The sequence below is a fragment of the Talpa occidentalis genome, unplaced genomic scaffold (genome assembly GCF_014898055.3).
Source record: "Talpa occidentalis isolate TD23 unplaced genomic scaffold, MPIMG_talOcc4v2.1 talOcc4.12, whole genome shotgun sequence".
NCBI classification, from domain to species: Eukaryota; Metazoa; Chordata; class Mammalia; order Eulipotyphla; family Talpidae; genus Talpa; species Talpa occidentalis.
In genome coordinates this window covers 39,815,458-39,826,751 of record NW_023601212.1, presented here as the reverse complement: position 1 = coordinate 39,826,751, position 11,294 = coordinate 39,815,458, and the positions used below count along the sequence as shown (strand labels likewise).

General features: G+C 49.1%; 1 protein-coding gene across 1 annotated transcript; it reads left to right on the top strand.

Moving 5' to 3' along the window:
* The first annotated feature begins 3,929 nt into the window (after window positions 1-3,929).
* On the top strand, window positions 3,930-7,490 carry ACP5 (acid phosphatase 5, tartrate resistant). The gene is made up of 6 exons (XM_037504371.2): window positions 3,930-4,034; window positions 5,113-5,201; window positions 5,454-5,714; window positions 5,922-6,049; window positions 6,219-6,564; window positions 6,930-7,490. The coding sequence occupies exons 3-6, from the start codon at window positions 5,454-5,456 to the stop codon at window positions 7,170-7,172; spliced, it is 978 nt and encodes a 325-aa protein (XP_037360268.1). The 5' UTR covers window positions 3,930-4,034; window positions 5,113-5,201; the 3' UTR covers window positions 7,173-7,490.
* Window positions 7,491-11,294: the final 3,804 nt, after the last annotated feature.

Genomic DNA, 11,294 nt, shown 5'->3' with positions numbered 1-11,294 from the left:
ATCCCATTTTTCCCAAAGACAAATGTGGCCAGAGAAAAGTTACATAATGAATGGAGAGGGACTCTCCAAGAAGGGATATTACTGGCGAGAGTAATCACTTTCTTCATGCATTTTAGTTTGTTCCAATTTTTTTAGAAAGACCATGTACTACAATAAAAGTATAAATATTACAATTTTTTATGACCTCAAAAAATATAGAAAGCATAGAAAATATTCCTGTATCCACCACATGAAGAAACAAATGATAACATGGATCATAATAGCTTCAGCTACTTCCTTTCTGCCTCTCAGTTTTTCCTTGAAAGAAAACAGTAGGGATAAAATTGAAGCCTCTCCTCAATCCTTTTCGATCCCAATTCCATTCCCTTTCCTGTCTTCACCAGAAAACAACCCCTGTCCTGAACCTGGAGTGAGGTCTGTTTCCTGTGTTTACATATTTGACTACAGATAACTGTTAAGAGGAAATCTGCATTTATTCCCCTGTCAAAATAACTATAGGACTTTTCAAGCAAAAATCCAAACAACTCCTCCCCACAAAAGGAAAGTGAGCAACAGCAAGGAAACAGATTTCTCCAGCACCAGCCCAAGGGGCAGGCACCTGCCTGTCTTGTTCACTTTTGACAGCAGGAGCTCAATCCATGTCAAATAAATGTTTGTACTTTTAAATTTTAAGATTATTAGGCCATGCCCATTTGGGGAGTAAACCTTCAATTTTGGAACCATTTTAGATTTACAGAAAAGTTGTGTAAATAGTGCAAAGAGCTCCAATATATTGCTCACTCAGGTTCCTGTTACTTAAATCTGCTTTAACTCAGATATCCCTGTAACTACCAAGAAATGATGTTTCTTAATTATGTTGTTCCTCCTGCAGCTCCAAGCTTTATGGGACCAGTTTTTTCACAATACAATTTTTTGCTCCAGGAACCCGACCTTCACTGGTCCTGCAGTCTCCTTGGGTATCCTCCAGCATGGGACAACTTCTCAAATTTTTCTTCTTTTTCAGACTGTGATGCTTTTACAGAGGACTGAGGGAGTGTGGGTGGAGCTCTGTAGAATGCTCCTCCATACCTGTGGTTACAGGTTGCTGCCAAGAAACCCTTAGAGTTTGGGTGACCTCACTACGTTATTTTGGGACCTTTCAACATAGTGGTATATGCCACATGTCTCTGTCACTAGACAGGGGAGTGGGTCTCTATCAGCCTGATATGACCTCCCCCACAAAATAACGGGATAAGCTAGCACCTGTCAGCACTGTCTACTGCTCCACCTGCTTGGAGTCAGAGGGCTAGACCAAGGGGTCCCACTCCCAAGCCCAGGAAATGGCTCTTGACTCTCTGGTCAAGAATGAAAAGTGAACTCCACAGTGAGGGCAGCAAGGAATCAGAAGCATTTATTGATTAGGGATAAGGCAAGAAAAGAGTACTCTGGGACAACCTCTCTGGGCATAAGAGATTGCCTGAGGTGCTAGGGGTCTATATAGGTTTTAGGAATGGGGTTTGGGAACAAAGAAATTATTTTTTTTTAAATTTTACTTATTTATTCATACAAGAACTGGCGTCCAGGCCAAAAGTGTGGGGAGTGAGAGGATTCACTAGTGACAGAGTGGGGAACAGAACAGGCAGAGTCCCTCCTCAATCCTTTTGGATCCCAATCCTTTTGGATACACTGCTGAGGGGAGCAGCAGGCGAGACAGTAGAGTTTTGCTAAGCCATGTGGGTAGCTCCCTGGCCAGGGATCGAACTCGTGCTGCAGTGGCTGCGAATAGCTAATAGCTTCATAGGTTGTGTCTTAACCCCTTGCACCACCAGGGAGGCCCAAGAAATTAAAGTTATTGGCTGAGAGAGCAAGGAGAGTGGGCTTGGCTCAAGTTCATTACTGCTAATTGGGGTCATGCCCATTTTTAGAGTAAACTTTCCAATTTTGGAACCATTTTAGATTTACAGAAAAGTTGCGTAAATAGTGCAAAGATGGGGGCCTCCCCAGTGGCGCAGCATTTGAGCGCTGGGCTGCAAAGCTGCCCACAGCCTCTGCAGCGTGGGTTCGATCCCCAGCCTCCGGGCGAGGGTCCCACATGGCACGCAGACCTCTCCTGCCATGCAGACCTCTCCTGCCGCCCGCTGCTTCGTCCGTCTGTCTGTTCTGCTCCCCGCTCTGGCTCTGGTGAATTCTTTCACCCTCCTGCGCTTCTGACTGTACCCAGTGCTTGTATAAACAAATAAATAAATCTTAAAAAAAAAAAAATAGTGCAAAGAGGGCCTCCCTGGTGGTGCAAGGGGTTAAGCACAGCACTATGAAGCAATCTGCAGCCTCTGTAGCACGAGTTAGATCCCCAGCCAGGCAGGGAGCAACCCACATGGCATAACAGACCTCTCCTGTCTCACCTGCTGCTCCCTTCAGCAGTGTATTTCAGTCGGTCTGCCTATTCTGCTCCCCACTCTGTCTCTGGTGAATCCTCTCACCCCCTCCCTTCTGGCCTGTATCCCAGCTCTTGTATGCATAAATAAATAAATCTTTTTTTAAAAAAATAGTGCAAAGAACACCACTCAGCTGCAATTTGGTGGTGGTGCAGTCTCGTGACCATCTTCAAGATGTACATGTCATGGAGGCTGTGTGCCTGCAGCTCCAGATTGAACCAGTCTGGGAACAAGGTCTGTGACTTTTTTCTGGATCTGCAACTCCCTTTTTCCTATCTGAGCTAACTGGGCAGAGAGCTCAGAAATGGTTAAAAAAAAAATGTGCCAAGGAAATTTATGGCGGCAGGTGTCAGGGTCTAGAGTCATCATACTGTTAATCTCTTACTTACTAGTCTACAGGAACATCAAAATTCTCACCAAAAAAAAAATTTGATCCCAGTATTGTCCCCATCTTGGTGCCCCTCATATCTCATCTCCACTGTAAAGTTCCTTTCCATATGTTATTCTTTGGATGATAGTCACTAATTCCTTTGAGACTCATCCACCCTCAAAAGTTGGCAGAAGGAATTGAGTTCCAGCTGCAGGGGGGCTGGAAAGGTATGTATTATTTGGGATTCTTTCTAAGGCAGGTTTGACCATTCTGCCCTCATGTTAGGGGGAACAGGATGTCCTAAAGCTAATTCCATACAGGCTTTGTGGGTTCCACCCCCACCCCAGGCCAAAGCCAAAGACACTGGGAACTCCAAATCCCATCACCACCAAAGGGAAGGTGGCTGGGACCTGAGGGTGGGGTTAAGCAGCCAGGTGGATATAAAGGCAGACACGTGGGCTTTGGAGGGGTCCCCCATTTTGGCTCTCCGCCAGCGAGCAGCGTCCGGCCAGCTCTGAGAGTGCCTTTGGGTTCCAGGTTGGCGGATCGGGTAGGACGCATTAAAGACTTTATTTCCCTATTTTCTTCCTGAGTTGTACATTTCCTTAATTCCCTTTCCCTTGAAAATAAACCTTTTATTAACCTTTTGTGTGTGCCTGTAGTGGAGTATTAATAAGTCCCTTTTAAGCATGCGGGTGAGGACCCACGGCCAGGAACCCGTTCAATATTGGGGCTGCTCTATACCACTCACACTCATTTTAAAGCCCAGGAAACTGAGGGTTGTAAATGACACACTTCCTCACTAGAGGGTGGCCCAGCTCTGAGGGAGGCCCCTCCCCGAGCTGCGATCTGGGACTGCGGGCGCCCCAAATGTGAAGCAGGTGCTGACTCTAGCTGGCTGACCAGAGACAGGAAATCAGTCCCACTAGACGCCCTTCGCAACACAAGCTGCAGCCCCCGCCGGCGGGTCTGCGCGCCTTCTCTGATGCTGTTACACATTTTACCAGTGCTCTGCTTGTGCCCCAGAGGCGTGGAGGTGCTCGGTAGCAGAGCAGGATTTCCGGGCCCGACTGGCTGGGCCAGGTAGGGAGCGCTGGGCCGGGGAGACCAAGGTGCCCGCCCTCCCCTCCAGCGATCACCTGCGCCACCACCTCCTTAAAGCCGGGGCGCCTCCGACTTTTGAGTGCCTCTAACTCCGGCAGCTCAGTACTGGCGCCTGGCCCTGACCTTGGTGGAGCCCCCTACTTCAGGTGAGAAAGCCGGTCCAACAGGTTTGGTCACGGTTGGGCAGTGGGGGGAGCCATGTCCTTAGGGAAGGGTCTCCACCTGTCTGATGACACACTTCCTCCCTCCCAGCTGAAGAACAGAAGGAATCAAGAGTCACCATGCGCAGGGTGACCCTGGGGCTGATCACTATACCTGGCTGAGCCTTGTGTCCTGGGACTAAATAAAGGCTCCCCCATCGCCAATGCAGGGACTCTAGGGACCTCTGGAGTGTGCAGGGGTCCAATCAGTGGGAGGGAGGTGGCAGGAAGGTCATACAAGTACAGAGGCTCCTCTTTCCCAACCCTACTGCCCTGCCAGCAGGACTACAGTCACGTGGAAGGCCTGCAAACAGCTGCTGAGGGTGTGAGGGTCAAAAGTCTGTGGTCACGTGGCTTGTCACCAGCTGCCTCCTGCCTGCAGGAATGGGGGTGGGGAGGAGAGGAAGGTGTGGGTAGGACTTCCTGGAAATGGGAGACCCTGATGTTTGGGAGGGAGGTGACACTGGAACGTGGATTCAGATGTTGTCAAATATCTCACAGGAACAATGCACGGTAGAGACATAACACAGAGGCACAGCTCAAGTCAGGCACAAGGCAAGGACACACAAATCCTCACATGCCCAGACTCATTTGAGAACGTGGGTGCACATTGCCGCCCCACCACGTAAGACTTGCAGACTCAGGGTTCACTTGAGCCCCAACACAGTCCTCTCCACACACAGCAGACTTGCTTGGCTACACACAGGAAACAGCTCAGACACACCCAGACATAGGCAAACCAACAAGTCTCTGGAGAACATTGACACACAAGATGTGTCTATCAGGGGCACACAGACACCACCCAAAGACAACACACACAGATAACGGGTGTCTGGTTCCCTAATCACAAACAAGCTCACGAGGGCAGGCACAGAGACCATGAGGGCCAGACTCCCACCCCAATCTCGTGTCTAAGGCTGGGGAACTCCAAGGCTCACATGACTTGGAGTGGAGTGGGGAGGACTTCTGGAACAGTCCCCGGAGAAACTGCATCATCCTCTCTAATGAACCATTTCCGCCCCAGGGAATAAAGGCTCCGTGACTGCCAGCTCTGCCCTGAAGTTTACCTGCCTCTCAAGAGTCCCTGACTGACAGGCTTGTGCCTCCCCCAGGGTGAGTCCTGGGCCAGGGATGAGGGAGGGGGGATGATGGCCAGAGGCCATCCTTCTTGGCCCCTGGCTGGACCCCACCCACCCACCTACTGACCCTCATAGCCAACTCTTGCCCTGGAGTCCTGGGAAGTAGGGTACGGAGGAGGTTCCAGCTGGCCAGTCCTGCAGGGAATTGTCTCCCCCTCAAACTGGGGAGAGCAGGGGTCTCAGGGCCTGCTGTCCATGCCTTGGTTGCTTGTCTCTTCCCTCCTAGATGGACAAATGGATAGTGCTGCTCCTTCTGCAAGTCTCACTGGTGCTCCCCCTGGCTGACGGGGCAGACCCTGCCCTGCGCTTTGTGGCTGTGGGTGACTGGGGTGGAGTCCCCAATGCCCCATTCCACACAGCCCGGGAAATGGCCAATGCCAAGGAAATTGCCAGGACCGTGCAGATGAAGAGAACAGACTTCATCATGTCTTTAGGGGACAATTTCTACTTCAATGGAGTGCATGATGCCAATGACAAGAGGTTCCAGGTGTGTGCTACTGAGTGGGTGGTGGGGCAAGACAGTGGGAAGAGGCCATTTGATCTTTGACTCTAGGGGAGGCAGAGGGAAGCTGACCCCTATGACACTAGAGCATTCAGCTGAGTGTCTGTCTCCCCTGTCCTTGACCCATTTGATGGAAGTGTCACGGTAGCTGCTTGACCCCAGAGTTGAGGGTATCTTTTCTGTCCCCGACAGGAGACCTTTGAGGACGTATTCTCTGACCCCTCCCTCCGTGATGTGCCCTGGTATGTGCTGGCTGGCAACCATGACCATCTGGGCAATGTTTCAGCACAGATTGCCTACTCGAAGATCTCCAAGCGCTGGTGAGCCTGCACATGCGCACGCGCACACACACACACATACATATACACACACCCCCCACCATTCCATTCCCCAAGCTTTACTTGGATTAAAAAAGAGGCCCACTGGCCAAGTTGGGCCCAGGACTTCTGGGTCCAGCACATGCATCTATTGCCCTTGTCCCCTCCACAGGCACTTCCCCAGCCTTTACTACCGCCTGCGTGCCAAAGTCCCACAGTCCAATGTTTCTGTGGTCATCTTCATGCTGGACACAGTGACATTGTGTGGCAATTCAGATGACTTCGTCAGCCAGCAGCCAGAGAAACCCCGCAACCTGGCGATGGCCCGTTCACAGATGTCCTGGTTCAAGAAGCAACTGGCAGAAGCCCAGGAGGACTATGTGCTGGTGGCCGGCCACTATCCTATCTGGTCCATCGCTGAGCACGGGCCTACCCACTGCCTGGTGAAGCAACTGTTCCCACTCCTGGCCAAGTACAAGGTCACTGCCTACCTGAGCGGCCATGACCACAACCTTCAGGTAAGGGGACTGGGAATGGGGTGGTGAGCCAGGTAAGTGGTCCCCACCCTGGCCAATATGCCACATGACACATTGGGGTCCCCCTGCTGTCTGGGGGAGTCTTCTCAAACTCCATGCTCTCCACCCAGGAAAACAGCTTAAATTTCCTTTAAATCCATAATACGTACCAGTTGCCATTGCTTGCTCAGTACTCTACCTGTAAATTAAGATTAATACACTTCTACAGTGGGAAAACTGAGGCCAAAAGGGATTATCTTCTTTGTCCTAGGAACAGACCTAACCTTGGACTCAGGTAGGCACAAAGTCCATGGTCAACCTCATTGTGGGGTTGGGGGCTCCACTGACTCTTTGTCCTCTGTCCACAGTACCTTCAGGATGAGAATGGTGTGGGCTATGTGCTGAGCGGGGCTGGCAACTTCATGGATCCCTCAAAGAAGCACCACCGCAAGGTCCCCAATGGCTACCTACGCTTCCATTATGGAGCTGAGAACTCGCTGGGTGGCTTCGCTTATGTGGAGATTGACTCCAAAGAGATGAGTGTGACTTACATCGAGGCCTCAGGCAAGTCCCTCTTCAAGACCAAGCTGCCAAGGAGGGCCAGGCCCTAAGCACCTGTGAGGGCTCCACTGTGGGGCCTGAGGCAAAGGCACCTCCCCATGGGTGGGTCCTGCTGCCCCCTGCCATGGGCCTGTGGTGCTATGGCAGAGAAAGGAGAGTCAAAGCCTAGAAATCTTTGTGAAGATGTTCATGTATGTGAAAGAAGCATGACATGGGAACCAGCCAGAATGCCCCACCCAGGGCTGGGCTCACCTAGCCTGTTTCAGCCAGTGGGGAGGGAGAGATGAGGGAGGGCTGAGAGAGAAAGCTTTCTCCTCAATCATGCGTTCTTCTGTCACTGCAAAACATTCAATAAAAGAATAGCTGCAAATGCTGAACGTGTCTTTCCTTACCTCAGTGGCATCACCTGGGTTTGAGTGTTGGGGCTTCTCCAATTTGCTTCTCTGTACCGCCATCCTTTAGCCCCATCCATTACCAACTGGTCTCATACATGGATGCAATTTTATGTAAAGACCAAACAGAACAAAGCACAATGCAAAGCCAGTCTCTTCCAGCCCACCTCTACAGTAAGCTGGTATCATTTTCTTTCCTTCTACAATCAATACTGCCATAATAAAAATATTCCCCCTTTTAAAAAAAAATGTTTAAATTCCCCCATTTTATTCAAAGAACACAGTTCTGTGCATATTCCCTTTACATAACCACAACCCTTCCGCTGTTGTATCCAATATTCGTTTTTGTTAATTTCAATAAGGAATCAGTGATACACCCATATGGTTTGAAAATTCAAAGGTTATAGAAAAGTGAAATATCTCACGCCCCCCCTTATTTTTCCCTCCCTCTCTCCTAAAAGGACATAACTTTTTATAAATGCCTGAGGTTTCCTTCCAGTATTTACGTAAATGAAAGCAAAGGTGAAGTGTTTCTCCCCTTTCCCATTGATTTACAGCCTTTTTTTTTTTTAAGATTTATTTATTTATGCTTACAAGAGCTGGGCACAGGCCAGAGGTGTGGGGGGTGAGAGGACTCACCAGAGACAGAGTGGGAAACAGAGCAGGCAGACCAAGTACATTGCTGAGGGGAGCAGTGGGTGAGTCAGGAGAGGTCTGCTGTGCCATGTGGATAGCTCCCTGGCTGGGGGATCGAACTTGTGCTGTAGAGGCTGCAGACAGCTTCATAGGTTGCATCTTAACCCCTTGCACCACCAGGGAGGCCCAGCTTGCTTTTTTTTTCCCCTTCAAAAAAAAAGTATTTACACAGTTTAAGTTTCACAACCTTTGACAAATGCACAAATTAACCACAGTCAAGATATAAGCATTTCCAGTACCCCCAGAAATTTCCCTGAGCACTATGCTGTTTCTGCCAGTTACACCCAGAGATATGCCTATCTGCCCTCAGAGGAGCTTCTAGCTCTTTCTGTGGCTACAGAGGCCCTAGCATGCGACTGACCCACTGTGTATCTAAACAGCCATAGGTTAGAGGGTTCTCTGCACTGCTTCCAAAAATCTGCCTACCCTTGATGCTGCAATAATGGGCACTGAAAATTTATTTTCCACATGCAGAGTCACATTTTTGCATGAACAGGCTACATTCCCAAGAGCAGGACTGCCTTTCCTCGGAGCTTCTGACTTGTCATCAGCTCCTTGCTGGGACCCATCCAAATCTTTTTTTTTTTTTTTAAGATTTATTTATTTATTTATTTATTTATTTATTTATTTATTTATTTATTATACAAGCACTGGGTACAGTCAGAAGCGCGGGAGAGTAAGAGAATTCACCACAGCCAGAGCCGGAGCAGAGCAGACAGAAGGACCAAGTACACTGCTGAGGGGAGCAGCGGGCGGCAGGAGAGGTCTGCGAGCCATGTGGGACCCTCCTCCGGTGGCCAGGGAGCAGCCGGAGATCCAACTGGCACTGCAGAGGCTGCGGGCACCTTCGCAACCCAGTGCTCAACCGCTGCGCCACCGGGGAGGCCCCCATCCAAATATTTTCCATCTTTTCCTCTTATCAGCAAAGCTTCAGCAGACACCCTTGGGCCTAGACTCTTGTACATCTGTGCAAGTATATATGTAGGAAAATTTCCAGATGCGGAATTATTTCGGGGCCTGTTTCTAAGACGAACGATGGAAATAAACATTCATCTAGGGAAGAGGTGAGTAACTCCACCCATGTACTACCTGAGCCAGCAAGCTCAGAGCAAGTCCAGATACTGGTCCCTAAGCCCACCCTCAGCTGCCACTTCAGCGGCTATTGGGCATTTGGTGCTAGGGGTGCTTTCTATTTGCTACTTTGTAAGTGTCCATGTTATTAAATTTGTTACTAGGTGAATCATGTGTTTCTGCTAGGCTTAAGGAAAACTAGCCCTAACTTTCCTCCAGCTGATGTTCACCTGGCTGGCATTACTGCCTGCTAAACTCCATGCCCAAAAAATAGGACTTCTAGTATTGACTCCTCAAGTGAGGGCCAGAATCAACCTCATTTCTTAGAGAATGTTACAGAAACTTGACAGATTACATAATATGCCCAAGATCATTGCCAGGAAGTGGTAGGCCCTCCATCTTAACCACAACATTCAAGGCAGCTCAGAGCCACCCTGCCTCTTCCCACTGATTCAGAGGCTCCGAGTAGGAAGGGGTCTGAGTCAGCAGTCACCCCAATGTGCCTATTTGCAGGGCCTAGAGTGTGGAATTAGCCCAATGTCCCAGTTCACAAGGCCCAGAGAGTGGAAAGGAGAAGTGACACATCCAAGCTGAAAAAGGATGGGGAGGCAGGGAGGAGGCTTGTCACCCAGGCCCTTCCTCCACAGACTTGGCACTCCTACTGAGCACGAGGCTGGTGCCCAGCAGCAGGGGAGTGGGAGCACCGAAAAGAATAAGGCAGGACAGCTACTGTCCAGCTCAGGAGACAAGCCAATCAGTACACAGCCACTGTCAGGGGTGCTGTGGGACTGATCTCCCCAAAAGGGTCAGATAGACTTTTCTCAATTATGCCCAGAGCAGGTCTCTTGCCAAGTGTTGCCTTGGCAAGAACTAAAGGCCAGAGGAACTTGGGGAGGTCTCTTGCCATTACCTGAAGCATGCAGATTATTTTGAGTTGAGCACAGAGAGGGCCCCTCAAGCTGAGAAGTTTGTCCTTGTCTGAGCCCCTCACCCTTCTCTAATCCAAGAAGATCCCATCCAGGCCTCTGCCATTTTCCAAATCAGATAACCTAGCAGGTAGTTTGAGGGTCTCATTCACTTGTAGATTTATCAGTGAACATGTCATCTCTATCTGAGAATCTCATCTTTACTCTCAAAGTAAGATAAGGTAATTCCCTCCTTGTCTGTGTGAAGTCTCACCCTTTCTTTGATGCCCTAAGTCTCTAAACACAGGGCAAATATCCCTGGTCCACTCCATCATTCTTTGAAATTTACAACTATCTAAATTCTATGTATGAAAGTTATTAAATTTTGACCTTTTTGATTTATCTGATGTTAATTTGTTCATCCATCCAACTTCAGGAGAACCCAGATGGGGTGGGGGAATTTGCCCCTGTATCCAACAAAGCCTTTAAATGGCAAGGAGCAACATGGCAGAGTTTCTCAGAGCCAGTGCCATCTCTTCTCACTCTTCTTGAGCAACTGTGTCTGATTCATCCATCAGGGATATTATCATCTCCCCATTCCATCCCTCATACCTGGTCTGGGACAGGTACCAGCACCCTCACTCAGTAAACATGTCATCCCTGGAGAGTTAAGCAAAAACCCCTGATCAACAGCCACCAAGGCCAAGAATCATAAGAAGGTGAGAGGCCTGTCTTCTCAATGACTAAAATGTATTGTTAGCAAACAGTACAACACTGGCTCTAGGGAAACATCCAGAGGGAATCCAGAAACAAGTTCAGAACACATGAGAACATGATATATGTTGAAGGTGGCAATGCAACGTCACAGGAAAAGACATTATTTGCCTTGTCAATTTACCCAAAAGAAGATAAAGCCTGAATCCTACGTCCTATTATACACAAAAATGAATTCCAGAGGGATAACATATTTCAGTGTAGAGATAATACACAGTAAAAGGGACTTAGTTGCAGGCTTTGAAGATTTGTTCACCTCTCCTTCCAGCCCAAGGCCTCTCTTGCAAACATGCTCTGCCAGATCCTAGGTCAGGCCAAGACAAAAAGAATAACC

Bases quoted from the DNA above. Each gene is read 5' to 3' on its own strand.
- ACP5 (XM_037504371.2), top strand. From the start codon at position 5,454: ATGGACAAATGGATAGTGCTGCTCCTTCTGCAAGTCTCACTGGTGCTC. The intron at 5,715-5,921 runs GTGTGTGCTACT...TGTCCCCGACAG, and splicing joins CCAATGACAAGAGGTTCCAG to GAGACCTTTGAGGACGTATT. The intron at 6,565-6,929 runs GTAAGGGGACTG...CTCTGTCCACAG, and splicing joins GCCATGACCACAACCTTCAG to TACCTTCAGGATGAGAATGG.